General features: G+C 35.2%; 1 protein-coding gene across 2 annotated transcripts in view; it reads left to right on the top strand.

Moving 5' to 3' along the window:
- PTEN (phosphatase and tensin homolog) overlaps positions 1-21,024 on the top strand; it is a 99,529-nt gene that overhangs the window by 24,040 nt on the left and 54,465 nt on the right. For both annotated transcript variants that reach the window (XM_043476098.1, XM_043476099.1), the window contains exon 2: positions 4,875-4,959. In XM_043476098.1, the coding sequence (XP_043332033.1) occupies positions 4,875-4,959 (85 nt within the window). The remainder of the gene's footprint in view (positions 1-4,874; positions 4,960-21,024) is intronic.

The following is a 21,024-nucleotide window of genomic DNA, read 5'->3' as shown; positions in this document are numbered from 1 at the left end:
ATGAGTATCCCCATTCATGTGTAGTTACTGACAAGTATTTTTCTTAAGTAAGTTAACCAAGCCCTTTGCAACATTATTTACTTTATTTGTTAATATTCATAGTACAAGGATAAATCTAAATTTAGTCTTTGTTAAAATGACTGCATTTCAAGGGGCTTTATATTTCTGTGCTTTAAAAAAAATTTATTGACATGCAGTTGGTTTACAGTGTTTCAGGAGTACAGCAGAGTAATTCAGTTATGTATGTATGTACATATATATATTCTTTTTCAGGTTCTTTTCCATTATAGGTTATTCAAGATACTGAATATGACTCCCTGTGCTGTACAGTAGGTCCTTGTTGGTTATCTATTTTGTATATAGTAGTGTGTATGTATAAATCTGAAATTCCTAATTTATCCCTTCTCCCACTTATATGCTTTCCTGTAAGGCTGGAATCTTACTAGCATTCCCACTGAAATTAATGGTTAGGTAAGTTTGTTAGTAGTAATAAAATTTTTTTACATAAAAAATTTCTGTTGTTTTGCTCAGAAAACCTTGGCATAATTTCAGTTTATATTTTTCAGTAAAATGTATTTATAATTATTTAGTTAGAAATTCCAGATTTGTGGTAGTTGCCACTGCTTTGGGTTCCCTACTGCTGCCTCATTTTTTTTCTCTTAATTTCCATTTTCTTACGTTTGTATTCTATAAGACAGTTAAAAAATAAAGATTATTCATATTCAGGAGTTGTAGTGCTTGAGGCTTGATTTGAGCCTCTTGTCTCCTTCCTTTTTTTTTTTTTTTTGGTGAGTGGATACCTAAAACATTTTGGTAATTAGGAATTAGATTTTTAGGTGGGGCTGTTTTCTTATGTGAGAATAATAGATGATAGCTAATATTTGTGATGTTAAAAATGATGATCCTAATGGAACCCTTTGAGGTTGAGGGTGAATTTATGTATTCTTAAAGTGACAAAAATTATTCATGGCCTATATACTTTTATTATTATTATTTATTAAAGAAATTCAGCTTTTTAAAAAGCTACATACAAAGCTGATTGTAAGTCATACAGGGCAAGACAATATTTTGTTAAGACACTTAGGAAATAGATTTGGAGATAATTAGATTATAAAACAGTTTTTTTAAACCTGTTATACAAACAGTATAGGTGATCATATTAAAACAAGCAAAAATGAGGAAAAATTATATTCCTACTACCTAGATATTATTACCTTTAGTACTTTAATCTTTGTACTTTGTACTTCAATTTTTAGTACTTTAGTACTTTGTAATCTTTCTGTCTACATATTTTAATTATACTGGTATGGTGTATATGTTTTCTTTTATTAAAATAGTATCACATTGTACTTTCTCTTTTGAAACCTTTTTTTTTTTCCAGTCAGTAATGTCTACTTATCCATTTTTGTAAATTTTCATCTCAGCCAATACTTAGATCATATTTAGAATTTCTCTAGTTGGTTCAAAAATATCCTTAGTGGCTGGTTGGTCTGAAACAGTAACCAGAACAGGGTTGATTGTACCAGTGAACTTGGCTTTTAAAACCCTAAGTCTCTATAAATCAAGGACAGCTACCCATTTCTCCCCTCTTCAGCTTTGAAATCATACTTGGATTTTTTTTAAAAAGATAATTTGAAAGATACTGGGTCATGTCCTACAGACTTTCTGAATTGTCCAGTTTATACACATAATGTCATTTAGCTTGTTCTATCTCATATCTGGTAAATTAAAATTTATATATAAGTGCTTCATGGATTCTCAGATTGAAGATAATTTGGCTCTTCATAGATGATGCTGTGTCCTTCCTATTGCATCACATCGAAAGTTATGTGATCTCTACTTAACTTGCTTGGTAATGCTGAGATTGACCACTGAAATTGGGTGATGACAGTCTTTTCTGTGTGTTATTCAATTATGTTTGTCTTCTTACATTAGAAGATACATTATGTGGTGTTTTCTTACATTAGAAGATATATTGTGTGGTATTACTTTGGCTCTGTTAGAAAGTTCAGTTCCTTATTATCCACTCACCTATTGATTTAGTACCATTTGTTGATCCTTGCCTAAGTCAGTAATTTTATTAGGGCTTTCAAAGTTTGATTTTTCTGATTCTAATTGATTTTCTAAAATTTTAATTTTTATTAACTGCTGTTTTCTGTTGTGTTTGCTTTATGAAATGGAGCTATTGAGTTGCCCTGAAATAGAGTTCCTACAGGAAAAGTAGGAGAAATTCTTTATCTCTCCCTTTACCAATTTCAAAGTAAAGAAAATAACTTCCAGTAGACACTTACCAAAGTGAAAATAATTTTTTGTTTTGTTATAACTTTTTCTGTATTGAGTATCTTTATAGACTCGGGGATTTATTTCCATTTTATTCAGGATTCTTTGATTTACTACCACTTACATTTTTTCTCTGATGATCAGTTTGTCACGAATTTAGCCATTCTTCATGCTAGCTTCTATGTATGTTTGATATAGGCCACTAATGTATGTATGCTTTCCTTGCTTTCTGGCACAGAAAGATATTACCTGTACCTTCCCTGCCCCAGATCTGACATCAACTGTTTTTTCAAGGAGTTGATACCTTTTAGTGTAGTATGAGGAGAAGGCAATGGCACCCCACTCCAGTACTCTTGCCTGGAAAATCCCATGGACGGAGGAGCCTGGTGGGCTGCCGTCTTTGGGGTCACATAGAGTCGGACACGACTGAAGTGACTTAGCAGCAGCAGCAGTGTAGTATGATCAGAGAAGGCAATGACACCCCACTCCAGTACTCTTGCCTGGAAAGTCCCGTGGACGGAGGAGCCTGGTAGGCTACAGTCCATGGGGTCACGAAGAGTCGACATGACTGAGCAACTTCACTTTCACTTTTCGCTTTCATGCACTAGAGAAGGAAATGGCAGCCCACTCCGGTATTCTTGCCTGGAGAGTCCCAGGGACGGGAGCCTGGTGGGCTGCTGTCTGTGGGGTCACACAGAGTTGGACACGACTGACGTGACTTAGCAGCAGCGGCAGCAGTGTAGTATGATATTAAAGATGAAATCAGGGTTCTAGAGGTGTTTACTGCTGCTCAGGTGACATACTCTTAGGCTGTTTCTTTGGAAAGACCTAAACAACATACATGTCTGCAAGCATGAGTTCATACTAATATTTTCAGTTATTACTTGATTTCTTGATTTTATAATGTTATCTCTTTTCTCTTACAGTAATAATTACAAACCTTCAAGTTATTAACATAACTTCATTGATTTTTCCTATAATATTAAAGGAAAAGTTTGAAGATACTAATACTGATGTCATTAGAAATTACTGGAAAAGTTTAAAATTTCTTTGTAGCTCTTTTTTCTTAGAAAACTTCCTGCCCAGAAGTACAGTAAAATTACAGTGTCTAGATAACCCTTGAAATAAATCCTTTCTCCTGGTTACCAATTTGATATTTAATCAGATTTGTTTCAGTGTGTGCTTGCCTCCTTGCCCTCCTCTTCTCTATGAAGCAACCATTTTTATTAGTCTCTCAATTATCTGTATGTGTGTTGGAGCATTCCAATTCAGGCAAATATATGTGTAAAAAATTAGTTTATAAAGTATTTCTTTATACAAAGGTAGCATACTATATACCGTTATGCACATTTTTTTTCTTTAAAATATTTTGTAGATCTGTCCAAGCAGTACTAATAATTATGTAGAACATATAGTAAATAGGTAATCTTTTCTTAAATTACAGTATCAAAATGAAAGGTTTTAGTAATTTAAGTAGTTATTTTGGATTGAAAATAACACTGAAATAAGCTCACTAATGTGAATCCAGCAGAAATTAAAAAGATCTCTAGAAAGGCACTGGATTTGATGAATTTTGTATTGTATTTGGAAGATAAATGGGTCCAATATGTGAGCATATAGCTTTGGAGATAGTCTTGAGTGGTTTAAAGCAGTTAAGATTGGCTGGTTTGAAACATCTGTGTCAGAAAATCATGAGATTGATGGCGCTCAAGAAATGAGAGCCAGTTTGATGGGCAAAATACTCAGATATGTGGATAATCTGTGCTGCTTTATAGTTTTATATAAATTTTTCTTGAGTATACAAGTTTGTTTTATGCAGCTGTTGTATATAAGTTAATAGAATGGCCACGCTAAGTATTGATTACCTTGTTTGGATATGAGATTAAATTTCTACCTCAGTTCAGTATTATCATCATCAATACCAAGGGTTAAGATACATCATTGTGGTTTTCTCAACCTCCTCACCAGGTAGAATAGGAAATTGAAGTCTAGGTGAGTTGTCCAGTTTACGTATCTGATTAGAGGAATAACCTGTTCTTAAATCTAATTTTCTAACTCTTAACTGTATCTACTTTTCTCTGAAAAATGAGAAATTGTGCAGCTGTTTCTTGTTTCGTTTTTATTTTGATTTTTGGATTTTGTCTGGATATTTTAGTATTGTAAATATGAAAGTTACCTTTTATCTTAGATGCATTCTAAACATACTGAGTAGAATTTAAAAATCACTGTCATATGATTGATTGTGTGTTAGTTGCTCAATCATGTCCGACTCTTTGTGACCCCATGGACCGTAGCCCACCAGCCTCCTCCATCCATGGGATTTTCCAGGCCAGAATACTGGAGTGGGTTGCTATTGATATTTTTTGGGGTCAGTGTATTTACCTGTATTTCTTCATTACACATGATGGCTTATAAGTAAATACATATGACAGTGTTATTATTAACATGGTTTGTAGTGGGGAAAACTTTTCATAATCAGCTAATGTTTTAAAACATTTACATGTAGTTTGCATTGTATATTTCAGTGAGGTAATGTTTTAAAATGTGTACATGTGGTTTGCACTGTTGCATATTTCCTTAACTTAAGCACGCAGATATTTATCCAAACATTATTGCTATGGGGTTTCCTGCAGAAAGACTTGAAGGCGTATACAGGAACAATATTGATGATGTAGTAAGGTAAGAACTTTTTAATTTTCTGTTTCAAATATTGGTATATATTCATGTTGTATTTTCATTTAGGAAAATTTCTAAACCACAGAAAAACATGTACTTTTTGATGTTAAGTTTATTTTTATTATGTTGATCTATAACTGCTTTGTTTATTTTGCTTCATGTACCTACTGGGCGTCAGTGGGATAAAACTCATTAGATAAGAACTGACTTTTTGCATAATCAGGTATATGTGTTATGATTTCATGGACTCTGTAAAATGCCCCTCATCAGTTTTAATATCTGGGTTCCATTGCACTATGACTTTTGTCTTTTATTTCACAATTGGGTATTAGCCTTAAAATCCTTGAGTGGATTTATTCACTTAAATTTATTTATGCTAGGGTATACATAAATGATGTAATTTTACATAGAACAGTTTATAATGAGGCATAAATGTACAAAGGACCTGGAGAAGTATTTAGTACAGGGGATCTGGAAAGGAATTTGTTAGACACCAAAGCCTGGGTGTTTGCTTTTCAGTTTTTCATCATTTTTAAAAGGAATTATCATTCATATCTGAGTAATATTTCTCAAGGCTCATTTAAATAGCCTTAAATACATTTATGACCTAAGAGTACGTAATATATTTTATGAGAGAAGGAATTTGTGTCTGCTTTGTAAATAGTCAATGTTTTCTAATTTCAGAGCAAAAAATATGTGTATAAATAAACTGTAAAATGTCAGTAGGAGGTGTAATTGGCTTTTAAAAGTTTAAATTTTCTATCATTCCTTGTACTCTCTTTCAAAAGTATCCTTTTTGGAGACTTCCAGTTTAAATGTGTGGTGGTTATGAGAACTAAATTTTTATAATGGGCAGGAAAGCACTTTATAAAGCATTATGCAGATATAGAATTCTTTTTAAATAGTTGTCTTAGTATTTAAAACTATCTATATACTCTTATATGAGCCAACCATAGTTTTTTTCAGTAGTTAGTTTTTAGCAATTTGCTTTGAACCAAAGTATGTTTACATTTTTGCAGTATTGAGTTGTACCCAGTTGGGTTTTTGTAGTGCTTATATTGTGTTCAGAATTAAACTTCAGTATTGACAGAAAAACTCCCAAACTACTTTGTAGTTGGTACATGAGGCTGTCACAGGAATGATTTAAGAGCTTGCGATTAAGAAATGAATTTGCCTTCTAGTAGTTGAACAGGACACAATGGAAGAATGGGAGCAACAGCTTGATGCGGCTTAGTCAGTGTTAATACCAATCTACGGAAATACAATGATTGATAGCAAAAAGATTAAGAGAAGTAAATTTTGACTCAAGAGATGGAGAATCTGGGAAACGAGCAGTGCTGTCATGAAATATGTTTGCTGCTTCGGTGAAGGAGTGTTTATTAGGCCTCTTTATGGCCTAGAAGAAACATTTCTAAAGTTGATCTACTTAACATTACTGTAATTCTATATTCAACCAACTACTAATTCAAACAAGTCAGATTGATACTCATATAGAAAAAGAGTATGAATACTCTTGAGCTCTCCTCTAGATACATTTTCCAGTCACTGTAAGAGTATCCTTGTGGTAAATTAATTTGATGTGCTAATTTCTGCATTGTTCTCTTCTGAATGTGAATGTGTTTATTCTGACTGTGGATTAATACTGAGGCTGACTGATATCTTTCGGGTTACTGATAAGTCCAGTTTCTGGCTCTGTATGTATGATTTACACATGATCATCGGATCTTTGGTGGTGGTGGTGTATTGTTTTGTCACTACAATGTGTTCGACCCATGGACTGCAACATACCAGACTTCCCTGTCCTTCACCGTCTCCCAGAGTTTGTTCTAATTCATGTCCATTGAGTCAGTGATACTACTTAACCATCTCATCCTCTGCCCACTTCTGCTGCCTTCAATCTTTCCTAGTAACAGGGTCTTTTCCAGTGAGCCGGCTCTTCACCTCAGGTAGCCAAGTACTGGAGCTTCAGCTTCGGCGTCAGTACTTACAGTGAATATTCAGGCTTGATCTCCTTTAGGATGGACTGGTTGGATCTCCTTGCAGTCCAAGGGATTCTCAAGAGTCTTCTTCAGCACCACAGTTCAAAAGCATCAGTTCTTTGGCACTCAGCCTTCTTTATGGTCCAACTCTCACATCCATACATGACTGCTGGATAAACCATAGCTTTGACTATACAGACCTTTCTCGGCAAAGTGAGATCTTTGCTTTTGAATACACTGTCTAGGTTTCTCATAGCCTTCCTTCTAAGGAGCAAGCATTTTTAATTTCATGGCTGCCTTCCATAGTGATTTTGGAGCCTAAGAAAGTAAAGTCTGTCACTGCTTCCACATTTTCCCTTTCTATTTGCCATGAAGTGATGGGGCTAGATGCCATGATCTTAGTTGTTCCCTCCCCCCCGCCCCAGTTTCTTTATTATTTCTAAAACAAAAAGTTAATAGAGAAGTTATAAATCTTCATATAATCTTTTAGTTTTTTGAATGTTGAGTTTTAAGCCAGCTCTTTCACTCTTCTCTTTCACTCTTATCAAGAGTCTCTTTAGTTCCTCTTCGCTTTCAGCCATTAGGGTGGTATCATCTGCATATCTGAGGTTGTTAATATTTCTCCCCGCAATCTTGATTTTAGTTTGTGATTGACCCAGTCCAGCGTTTTGCATGATATATTCTGCATATAAGTTAAATTAACAATATACAGCCTTGTCATACTCCTTTCCCAATTTTGAACCAGCCCATTGTTCCATGTAAGGTTCTAATGGTTGCTTCTTGACAACAGGTTTACCTTGTTTACAACAGGTAAACCTGTCAGGAGACAGGTAAGGTGTTCTGGTATTCCCATCTCTATAAGAATTTTCCGCCATTTGTTGTGATACACCCAAAGGCTTTAATGTAGTCAATGAATCAGAAGTATATGTTTTTCTGGAATTCTCTTGCTTTTCCTATGATCCAGTGAATGTTGGCAATTTGATCTCTGGTTCCTCTGCCTTTTCTAAACACAGCTTATACATCTGAAAGTTATTAGCTCACATACCACTGAAGCCTAGCTTGAATGATTTTGAGAATAACCTCACTAGCATGTGAAATGAGCACAATTGTATGATGGTTTGAACATTCTTTGGCATTGCCTTTGATTGGAATTGGAATGAAAACTGTTCTTTTCCAGTCCTGGGGCCACTGCTGAGTTTTCCAAATTTGCTGTCATATTTAGTGCAGCACTTTAACAGCATCATCTTTCAGGATTTGAAATAGTTCTGCTGGAATATGTTTGTAGTAATGCTTCCTAGGCCCACTTAACTTCACATTCCAAGGTATCTGGCTCTGGGTGAGTGTCCATACCATCATGGTTATCCATATCAGTAAGACATTTTTGGTATAGTTCTTCTGTGTATTCTTTCCACCGCTTCTTTTTTCTTTTTCACTGCTTTTTAATTTCTTCTGCTTCTGTTGTCCTTGCCATTTCTGTCCTTTATTGTACCAATCTTTCTTTGAAATGTTCCCTTGATCTTTTCATTTTCTTGACGAAATCTCTGGTCTTTCCCGTTCTATTGTTTTTCTCTACTTCTTTGCAGTGTTCATTTAAGAAAGCCTCCTTATCTCTCTTTGCTATTCTATGAAACTCTGTGTTCAGTTGGATATAACTTTACCTTTCAACCTTGCTTTTCACTTCTCCTCTTTCCTGAGCTATTTGTAAAACCTCCTTAGACAACCTTCTTGCATTTCTTTTCATTTGGGATGGTTTTAGTCACTGCTTCCTATACAACGTTAAGTTATAATAACTCCATCAAGAAAATACTGTGCTGGGAAGTATTTTGAAAATCTGTCATCTTCTGACTTCAGAAACCTCTACCGTTATGCCTCTGAATTAAGATTCATAGACATTTGGCTTGTAATCAGGAACAGCGGTTGAGGTTTATTCTGTCTGCTTTAATGTATCTAGTTTATTTTATCTAGCTTTTGACGTTTTCAGATGTCACTCTTAAAAAAAGGTTTATCCAGTGGTTACTTTAGCCAACTGATCTTGTCACCAACTGGTCTTGTCACCCTAGTGAATAATGGTTACAGCACATAAAAATGAAAAATCATCAACTGAAGATAATAACTATACTGTACTTGTTTTGTTTTTTCTTTTTTTTTGATCAGTGGATAAATGGCCAGTAATGCTCTGCTGTTATCAGTTTACCCCTCCCCCCTTAGTTTATGAGAAAGGGTGAACAGTGACCATGAAGGAAGATGTATCTTTTCCTATGAGCTAAAATGAAAATGAATAATTCTTAAGTAGTTTGTGTGTTAGGATTAACCTCTCCGTGGAAATGACCATCTCTGGTACTTAGATAATTGATTTCCTTGAATGACTTGCACGATATTGGACTTCAGTTCAGTCACTCAGTTGTGTCCAACTCTTTGCGACCCCACGGACCTCAGCACACCAGGCCTCTCTGTCCCTCACCAACTCCTGGAGTTTACTCAAACTCACGTCCATTGAGTTGGTGATGCCATCCAACTGTCTTATCCTCTGTCCTCCTTCTCCTCCCACCTTCAATCTTTCCAGCATCAGGGTCTTTTCAAATGAGTCAGTTCTTTGTATCAGGTGGCCAACGTATTGGAGTCTCAGCTTCAGCATCAGTCCTTCCAATGAATATCCAGGACTGATTTCCTTTAGAATTGACTGGTTGGATTTCCTTGCAGTTGAAGGGACTCTCAAGAGTCTTCTCCAACACCACAGTTCAAAAGCATCAATTCTTCGGTGCTCAGCTTTCTTTATAATTCAACTCTCACATCCATACATGACTACTGGAAGAACCATAGCTTTGACTGGACGGACCTTTGTTGGCAAAGTAATGTCTCTGCTTTTTAATATGCTATCTAGATTGGTCATAGCTTTTCTTCCAAGGAGAATTTTTTAATTTCATAGCAGTAGTCACCATCTGCAGTGATTTGGGAGCCCAAAAAAATAGTCTGACACTGTTTCCATTGTTTCCCCATCTATTTGCCATGAAGTGGTGGGACCAGATGCCATGATCTTAGTTTTCTGAATGTTGAGTTTTAAGCCAGCTTTTTCACTCCTCTTTCACTTTCATTAAGAGGCTCTTTAGTTCTTCTTTGCTTTCTGCCATAAGGGTGGTGTTATCTGCATACCTGAATTTATTGATATTTCTCCCAGCAATCTTGATTCCAGCTTGTGCTTTACCCAGTCTAGCATTTCTCGTGATGTTGGAGACACTAGTACTAATCAGTAGTGATTTTTTTTGTTTTTTGTTTTTTTTTTGGTTCAAAGATGGTAACACCTCAGTGAAAAATGTCTTTATTTTCTTATATCTTTTCTGTTAACAGTAAACTTGGGGATTTAGAAACTGGGATATCTAAAGAGTATTTAAAATTACCTTTTCTTCTTTAATCCCGTGTATCTCCTATGATTCCTATGATTTTCCCCCAAACAAGAAATATTGTGCAGAATTCAGACTTTGTTGTTGCTGTACACTATTGCTTTGAGTAAAACACATATTCCAGATACCTTCATGCTTAAAGTTTTAACTGTTTATGGATATAATTCGTTACAGCAATGTAAGATTTTATACTTGAGGTATTCAAATATTTAACTTCTCCTTTTGAGGTTACCTCATGGGATCAGGAATTAATGTAAAAAATAAGAGCGGAGGAAAAGTGAACCAAGTTGAAATTTTTTTACTATCTTTACTGCAGGTGTTTTCTTTAATAAGGAGTTAGAATTGACAGGGCAAGACAGGGTCATTTCATAGAACGGAAATTGAAAAACTAGCTCTTCGCAGATCGTTTTTTCTTCTTTTCATCTTAATACTGCCTTCTCTCTCCTTTCTTTCTTGCCTCTAAAATTCTTGCTCTGACCAGTTGGTAATATGAAACAATGTTTTATTTGGGTGATTTATTATTCTTTGATATGTACATTAATTTTATTTCTCAGGTTAATAGTGAAGTTATCTATTAATAATTTATATGTTACCTGTATAAATCTAGGCAATCTTTAACAAATTGGTGATGCTTCATATGTTTAGCAGACATAGTTTGAGAATTGTTCTGTATGTAATAAATCATAGAAGTGTAAGTGTAATAGAGGTGAACTGGCTTTCTTACTGCAGAACCTTTAATGTGCTATTCTGCATTGTAATTCTCCCAAAATGAAATTCTAACATGTTCCTTTCCTTTTTTTTTTTTTTCCCATTTCTTTCCCTTTCTCTTCCCCTCCTTCCTTTCCCCTTTTCTTCCCCTCCTTCCTTTCCCCTTTATCTCTTTCTTTTCCTTTGTAGTATAATAAATAACATTTCTCTCAACAGTGTTCCATGGAGCACAATTTTGGAAATGTTGAAATGAAAAAAGTTGCATGTAACAATATTTTCCTCTTTTCTGTCATTAGGAAATAAATTACTTCCTCCTCTTTTATTGGAAAGATCAGCTTTTTCACCTGTGTATAAGCAGCCATATTGCAGATTCAAAAGTCCATCTTCCCTTTTCCTGTTTTATACATTTTCTTCCTGAAGAAACTTTTCAAATATTCTTCTCTTAATCATGTACTGATCTCTCAATCAACCTTACGTTGATTTTCAATAAAAAAAAGGACACATTTGTTTTCTCAACATTACCATTATTGGTTATTCAGTTTAAAAAGGTTTAAAAAAGATTATTTATAGGAAAGCTTCAAAAATAATTTAGGAGGATATCAATTCCCTTCTCCCTTTCCAACAACTTTTGACTTCTTCCCTCATTGCCTCTCTGTTTCTTGCTTCCTTTTTTTCTTTATTCAGATGCAAATCACATAACATGAAATCGCCCACTTCAGAGTGTACAGTTCAGGGACATTTAGTGTCTTCACAATGTTTTTTCTTTTTTTTCACAATGTTTTATGACCACCACCTCTGTCAAGTTCTGAAACATTTTATCGCCCCAGAAGAAAACCCTGTCCTCAGAGACGACTCTTACTTCTTTTGTTGGTTTTTATTCTTTACAAATCACAGAGCCATGATGGATTTGACAATGATTAAATTATCTGTACCAATCCAATTTCTGTTAGGTTAATAATAGGTGACATTTATTTGCATTTATTTATATATATGTGTTACTGTTGCATAAGCAGTTTGCGTGTGTTCTCATATTAAATTGCTACAGTAAACCTATCTCCATTTCTTAGATGGTTTAAAAGAAGCTAACTTCCCCAATTGCCACAGCTGGTAAGAATAGGCTGAGGATTGAGGACAGGTCTTTCAGATTCCAAAGCTGATTTCCTTAATAACCATAAAATCTTCTATATCAGAGGACAAACACTGGAAACTCCTGGCTCATTTAGCCTGTTGATGTCCTTGTTTGGCCTAACAGTGTTGGTCCCCACTCAGTGTGGGAAATCATCTAGGAAAGTCTTTTCTGGTATCATACTAGAACATTTCTCAAGGATTTGAGTCTCTAGATTGAAAAGACCTACATAGTGCCAAGCACAGTAAGTGAAAACAGGTCAATACCAGGCAAATTATTAAGAAGTTTAAAAAAAAAAAAAACCAAGAAGAATGAGAATTTCTCAAAAGCTTTCAGGGTCATTTAGAAAGGATTAGGAATCTGGTTTTTCCAGTGGTCATGTATGGATGTGAGAGTTGGACTGTGAAGAAAGCTGAGCACAGAAGAATTAATGCTTTTGAACTGTGGTGTTGGAGAAGACTCTTGAGAGTCCCTTGGACTGCAAGAAGATCCAACCAGTCCATCCTAAAGGAGATCAGTCCTGGGTGTTCATTGGAAGGACTGATGTTGAAGCTGAAACTCCAATACTTTGGCCACCTGATGCGAAGAGCTGACTCGTTGGAAAAGACCCTGATGCTGGGAAAGATTGAGGGCAGGAGAAGGGGATGACAGAGGATGAGATGGTTGGATGGCATCACCGACTCAATGGACTCTGGGAGTTGGTGATGGACAGGGAGGCCTGGCGTGCTGTGGTTCATGGGGTCGCAAAGAGTCGGACACGACTGAGCGACTGAACTCAACTGAACTGAGGAATGTCAGTAGCATCTAACTTCTCAGCAGTAGAATTAAAGATAGAATATTGAGGAACAGCACTTCAGATGTTCTGCAGTCAACCTGGAATTCTATATCCAGCCAAACCATCAATCAAGTGAAAGAGTAGGAAAAAAAGACACTCAATGGATTGAACAGAAAAATTTTTCCTTGTAACATCTCTTAGGCGATTAGTAGATGATGTGCCCTAGGAAAACAGGGAGAGAAACCATGAAAGAAAAGAAAAGGGCTTCGACAAACTGAGAATCCAACGGAGAATCCAACTCAGAAACCACAGTCAAGTCCCAGGGTGACAACAATACCACAAAGATAAAGAGCAACCAGTTCTGATTAGAGCAGTAGGACGGAAGGCTTTCAGGGAAGGACGTTATAGGTGGGTAATGAAATAATATTAGCTGGGAGAAAATATCATAAGATTCTTAGGAAATTTGGTGAATTAGAAACAGGAAACAATTTTAACATCTGTTGATTTAACCCAAAGTTGTGATGTTACCATTTAAAGGCGATTAAGAGAAGTGAAGCGTGTGTTGGGAATACTACTGGTTTTGTTAGCCTTCTCAACCAAGGCAGAAAATATGTAGGTAATTGATAAATCTACAAGAAGCACTGTTGTTTATCTTATATAGAAATGATGACTTAAATACCAGGAAAAGGAATTCTAATACTGGAGGGTAGTTACTGTTGGGGAAAAAACATGGGTTTGAGGATGAAGAGTGATGGGAGATGAGTATTTTTTTTCTATTATGGTATATTATATATATATAGGGTAATTTATCATTTCAACTTTTTTTTAACTGTCCAATTCAGTAGCATTAAGTATATTCACATTCTTGTATAATTATCACCACTGTCCATCTCTAAAACTATTTTATCCATACTGAAATGTTGTACTATTTAAATAGTAACTTCCCATTTCCCCTGCTTCCAGCCCCTGAACCACTGTTATATTTTCTGTTTCTATGTATTTGACCATTCTAGGTACCTTATATAAGTGGAAACATATAATATTTATCTTTTTGTGACTTATTTTACTTCGTTTCACCCATGTTGTGGCATGTGTCTTTCTGTTATATGTATATACCACATTCTGTTTATCTATTCATCTGTTGATGGACACTTCGGTTACTTCCACCTATTGACTATTGTAGATAATGTTAATATGAACATGGGTGTACCAGTAGCTGTTTGAATCTGTAGTTTGAATTTAAGTGTACACTCAGAAGTGGGATTGCTGGATCAAATGGTCATTCTATGCTTGCTTTTTTTGCAGAGCTATTGTACTGTTCTCAACAGTGGCTGTATCATTTTACATTCCTACCAGCAACGCACAAGTGTTCCGACTTCTCCAAACCCTCACTGCCAACACTTGATATTTTCCGGGGTTTTTTATTTTGTTTCTTCATTAGGGGTTTTTTGGATAATAGCTGTCCTAATGGGTATAAAGTGATATCCCATTGTGGTTTTGATTTGCATTTCTCTGATGATAAACGATGCTGAGCATCTTTTCATGTGCTTAGTTACCATTTGTATATCTTCTTTGGAGATATGTCTCTTTGAGCCCTTTGCTAGTTTATGAATTGGATTTTTTGTTTGTTTGTTTTTGAGTTCTATATATGATGGGTGTTAATCATTTACTGGATAATGTGATTTGCAAATATTTCTTTCCATCCTATTGGTTGCCTTCTTACTATGTTGATATTGTTATTTGATCCATAAAAGTTTTATTTTGATGCAGTTATTACCTTTTTTTTGTTGCCTGTATCTTTGGTGTTGAATCCAAGAAATCATTGCTAAATTCAGTGTCATGAATTTTTCCTGTCTTTCCCTTTAAGAGTTTTATAGTTTTGTGTCTTTGGTGTAGTCTTTTATCCATTTTGAGTTATTTTTTGTATATGATAAAAGATAAAGGTCCAACTTAGTGTTTTGGCAAGTGGATATCCAGCTTTCCTTTCCCATCACCATTTGTTGAAAAGACTCTCCTCTCCCTATTGAATGAATGGTTTTAGCACATTGACCGTATATGCAAAGTTTTATTTTTGAGCCCTCCAGTCTATTCCATTGGTACATGTCTGTCTTTATGCCAGTGCCATGCATTGTTGCATGTGTGCTCAGTTGTGTCCGACTCTTCTGCAACCCCATGGACTGTAAGCTCACCAGGCTCCTCTGTCCATGGACTTCTCCAGGCAAGAATACTGGAGGGAGTTGCCAATTGTAACATTATACAAAGTACCTTTCGAAATTGGGAATTGAGTCCTACAACATTGCTCTTCTGTTTCAAGGTTAATTTGGCTACTTGGGTCCTGTGAGAGTCCCTGAGTTTTAGGATGGAAGTTTTTATTCATACAAAAAGTTGTTGCAATTTTGATAGGAATTGCATAGTATGATGTTGAAACCTTAATAATACAAAGTCTTCTAATCCAGGAATATGGGATATCTTTCTATTTATTTAGGTCTTTGATTTTCTTTAGCAGTATTTTTTAGCTTTCTATGTACAAGTATTTCACCTCCTTGGTTAAGATAATTACTAGGTATTTTATCCTTTTTGATGCTATCATAAATAGCATTGTTTTTTTTTAATTTCCCTTTATGGATTGTTTATTATTGTATATAAATGCATCTGATTTTTGCATGTTAATTTTGTATGCTGCTACTTTGCTGAATTTATTTATTCTGACAGGTTTTTTTTTGCATGTGTGTTTGTGGCATCTTAAGAATTTTCTTTGTATAGGATCATGTCATCTGAAAACAAGTAATTGTACTTCTTTCCGATTTGAATGCGTTTTTCCTTCTTGCTTAATTACTCTGGCTTGAACATTCAATACTTTGTTTGAATTCAGTACTTTGTTTGAATAGAAGTGGCAAAAGTAGGCCTCCTGCCTTGTCATTTACTTCAGAAGAAAAAACTTGGTCTTTTATCTTAGCATGTCATATTAGCTGTGGAGTGGGTTTTTCTTAAGAGCCATGTTCACAGCTGTATTGAGCGGAAAGTACAGAGATTTCCTGTATACCCCCTACTCTGTGTGCATAGCTTCCTCACTATCAGTGTCCTCAACCAGAGTGGCACATTTGTTAAATTGATGAACCAACATTCACTCATCATTATGCAGAGTCTATAGTTTATGTTATGGCTCACTCTTGGTATTGTGCAGCCTGTGGATTTGTGGAAATTATGTAAGTACACATCCGTTACTATAGCATCATACCGAGTAGTTTCACTGCCCTAAAAGTGGTCTCTGTTTTGCCTGTTCATCCATCTCTGTCCCCAGCCTCTGGCAACCACTGATGTTTTTATGGCCTCCACAGTTTCAGCTTTTCCAGAATGTTACACAGGCAGAATTATCCAGCATGTAGCACACAGAAACTCTGTTCCTATTCAGTATGGCAGTGTATGAAAAATCCACAGCACACAGTATGATGTAGCTACTTTGGGAAGATTGTGGTTTCTTACAAAGCTACACCTAATTTCTATAATCAAGCAGTACACCCCTTTGGCTGTTTACCCAAAGAAGTTGAAGACTAATGTTCACACAGAAAGACTTACATTCATCCTAAGCATGGGTGTCATACTTCTTAAATGCCTGGCTCCTGGAAGAAGAAAAGGGAAAAGAAAATAGGCTATGGATCTTTAAATTCCCTGGAAGCCATCTCTGTTGTTGGGGATTGCAGCAATGGCAGCCTCCTTGTGTCTGCACATTCATAATCATAATCAGAAGCAGCCGTCAAGGATCAAGACACAGATCTCTATTATTTGGAGGACGGAGTCCCACAAGCTGCATCAGACTGCTCTAGGAATACATGTGTGGCTGCCTGCTGGGAGGGGACGGTGGGTGGCTAACTACTACCACACTAGGAGTTGAAATTGAAATTAATTGTGATTTACTGTCCAGGCCTTCTCTCCTGAAAACTGCAAACTTTTGAATAGACTCCAGAGTTCTAAAATAGTTACACCAGACAGATTATGCCAGTAAAATACAACATTTTTGCATGTTGGAAGCTTATTTAGGACTATTGCATGGAATGAGGAAAGTAAAGACTTAATAAGACAGTATTTATTCTCACAACTAATTCAGATTTTTATATATATCTGAAATTATTTGAAATAAGGTAAGAAATTAGAAGATTTGAATTCTAGTATTTTTAAGTTTTGAGAGTACTACTCTGTGCTCTCGTTCAAGTTCTCAGTCTCAACTTTCCAAGTATCCACAGTTAAATTTTCCCATTTCCCTTTGGAAAGTGCTGTTTTCTTGCTTTTTTCCGCCTTGCCATTGTATCAAACTTAGAAGGCAGTGAGCCAATTGTGGGCATGAAATCCTTGGGAGGAGAGAGGAGGAAGTGGGAGGGGCAGTCATGCTGAATGTTTCCCTAAGTAATATTCAAGTTCTTTGAGAGAACTTACCCTGCTCCTTGAAAAAAAATGCTGTGATATTTTCTTTTAAATAGATTGTTTATTCTCCTGCCTGTCTCACTGTTGCCCACAGTGCTAGATAAGAAATTACAGTAAAGTTCACGTATTAAAGGGAACACACAAAAAAAGTATGATTTCACCAACCCTCACTTATAAAAAAAACTATAGGAAAATAAAAGAAGTCAGGGTTCTTGATTGCACATGACAAAAAGTAACTCTTATTAACTTAATTAGAAGAGAATTCTAAAAGAAAATATTAGCTCACAGAGAACCAGGCTTTGAAGACTGTCAGAAGCTAAGAGAAGCAGATCATAGTCAAGAGGTTATAAAGAAAAGCATCCCCAGCTGAGGACATTGCTGCTTAGGTATTTGCTGTCCCAGGTACTGCCACCATGACTAAATATTGATGACTGAGTTCATAAACTTTCAGCTCCGCTGGAGATCTCTGAATAATTCCTTGACTCATCTGCACCTTGTTCTTACTACCTGGGATTCAGTGTCCAAAACATGACGACCTAATTGATCTTAGACCTTGCACATGTGATGTGAGAAAGATGGGGAAGGGAGTATTTGTTTATTTCTTGAAATTCTCTCCAGATTGGAGTAGTTTTGACTGGTAAACAGCCTAGAGATGGCAAATATCCCTTACAAATTTCTCCTGTTTTACACGTCACATTCTCAGACTCTCTTCCCAAAGATACCTACAATTAAAAGTTTCATATATTCTTTAAAAAATTGTTTTCATGTTATACTCACCCTTTAAGAAATACAAATGAGAACATACTGCATATTCTTTTTGCATTTAACATACTTTGGAATTTTCCATATTGGTGTGGAGATGAAATTGATTCTCTGTCTTCCATTGTATGATCATACCATAATAAATAGCTCACTCAGATACATATTTTAGGGTGCTTCCAGTTATTACTATTGAAAACAGTGCTCTAAACAGAAATTTCACACATTTGTCTTGGTGTCCTTTTGCAAGTACTTATATCCTTAAGGTACATTTCTTTGCAGTGAGTCCATGGTTTAAACTCAAAAAAGCTATCATTTTATATTCTCACCAACATATATGCGTCTTCCCCCTCAAGATGTCTTCACAGTCTTGGTGAAATAAATATTACCAAGCTTAAAACTTTTTGCAGTTTGTTGTGATTTTTGATTGCATTTCTGTGTGAGTTTAAGCAATTTGGTGATCTTTATTGGTTTACATATTTTTCCTTGGTTTGTTTGTGTGTGCTGACCTTGCTGTGATTATTAATGATTTTTATGAACTCTTTGGAAATTAGTGGTACTATTTTTTCAGACAGTTTTTATAATGCTATGCCACTCTTGCCATTTGAATTTTATAAGATTCAGATAAAGCAGTGATAAGAAGCTTGGTGGTTTATCTCTGTCTTGAATTATTGATTGCTCTCTGCTTTACTAATATGTATAATCATGGAATATAAAAAGATTTTTGTTCATAGCCATTTGTTAAGAAATGTTCTTTAAGAAATAGCCTTGTTTAAATTGCAAATAAAACTTTTAATCTGGAAAATATCATGCATTCATCACTCTTGAGTTATTGATTCAGAGCAATATTTTCTTGGACAGAGAAAATAGAAGTGAAAAGGAAATTTAGGAGTTCCTGCTTTTTTTCTGCCTCTAGCATTATATAGCTAGCTAACTTGTGGAATTCTGTCTTATTTATTGTTCTTTTGGGTTTAAACATTGCTTTGCACTCCAAGCCTTTTCTTTTGTCTTTACCATTTTTATTTTCTTTTATATATGCTACTGTTTTATATTCATCTGTAAATATTTCCCCCCTTTTTTTCTGGAGATATATGTTTTTTTAATCTAATCTGGGTAAATTCTCTGTAGCTGTATTTATTGGCCTTAAATAATTTTTGTTTTTCCTCTTTTGTCTTTTTTAAACTAGGGTCATTTGTAATTGTTCATACAGAAGTTTAGTTTTTAAAACCTCTCTGTGGTCTTTCCTTTTAGATATTGAGTTATGAATTCATAGCCTGTTATTTAAATGAAGCTTTTGAAATCCGTTTTACTGATCTGTATCATATCTAACTATGCCAGTATTTCCTTCCTTGTCTGACGTGAATTCTAAAATTATATGAATACTTTCTCCCTGTTTCCTGGCATTTCCACTCAAACTTGTTCCTCATTCTTGGTTAGAAATACATCAAAAATTATAGTTCCCTTCTTTATTAGTCTACTGATAAAAGAAAATCAAGCATATCAAAAATTTGTTAGAAAATTGCATGTACTTGAAAATATTGTTTTCAGCAGGTATTTTGACAGTTGTGAAGTCCCTAGTTATTAATGTATCGTTCTTGTTTCAATTTTATGCTCTATCCCAAGAATATACTTTAAAGAAGCACGCATAGTATGTTCCATTGGATTTTTTTCACTGATAACATCTTTTAGAGTTGTGCTAACCAATATGATAGCCACTAGCTACATGTAGCTATTTATTAAGTTTACAGTAATTAAAAATAAATTTACTCATTCATTTTCATTTGCAACAGTCACATTTCAAGTGTTCAGTAGCCACATGTGGCTAGTGTCTACTGGGTTGGATAGTACAGATATAGAACATTTCCATCATTGTGGAAAGTTCTGTTGGACAGTACTATTGTAGATGGTGCCATTTTGCATTTCATTCTAAAAAGTTCTAATTCCTGAATATGATGTGCTCCTTCTGTTGCTGTTTCTGCTGTTAATCAAAGTAAATTGAAGATTTTTTTGAGGTGAGTTGCATATTACAAGTTGATGATTATAATCATATACTCTTAAAAACCAACTTTTTAAAGGTATAATTTGCATGAAATTGATTCTCTTATTTGCATGAAATTGATTCTCTTATTTACCTATTTTAAGTGTACAGTTCACTGAGTTTTAACATATATACACCCATGTAAAAACATTACCACAATCAAGATTTAGAACATTTCTATTACCATAAAAAAATCTCTTAATGCCCCTCTGAAATCAGTCCCCAGCCCTGCTTCTGGAGCTGCCCTGCAGTCAGTCTGTAAGTGTATCTCTGTAGATAAGTTTTGCCTGTTCTAGAATTTTACATAAAAGCAGTCATGTAATATGTACCCTTTTGGGTCTGGCTTCTTTCTTTTAGCGTGGTATTTTTGAAATTCATCACTGTTGCTTTTATTAGTAACTTGGTTCTTTTTATTGCTAAGTGATATTCCATTTTATAGATATGATACAATTTATCCATTTACCTGTGGTGGGCATTTATTTTCAGTTTGGGTCTATTATGAACAAACCTGCCGTGAGTATTCACGTACAAGATTTTTGTGGATGTATGTTTTCATTTCTGTTGGCTATCTGTGAGTGGAATGGCTGGCTCATGTGTTTATAGATCAGTAGAGCAGAATAGAGATTGCAGAAAAACAAACATATCGTTTATTGACAAAGGTACCGAGATAATTCACTGGGGAAGGGATACTCTTGTTAACAGAACATTACAGAAGCAACTGTAAGTCAGTATAAAAATAAAATGAACCTTTTTACACCATAGGCATACCTCATTTTATTGTGCTTCACTTTATTGCACTTCACAGATACTGCATTTTTTTTTTTAAACAAATTGAAGGTTTATGGCAGCTATTCATTGTCAGGTGA

This window comes from Cervus canadensis, chromosome 8 (genome assembly GCF_019320065.1).
Source record: "Cervus canadensis isolate Bull #8, Minnesota chromosome 8, ASM1932006v1, whole genome shotgun sequence".
Classification (NCBI taxonomy): Eukaryota; Metazoa; Chordata; class Mammalia; order Artiodactyla; family Cervidae; genus Cervus; species Cervus canadensis.
The sequence above is the reverse complement of the archived record's forward strand: the minus strand, read 5'-3'. Positions and strand labels throughout refer to the sequence as shown.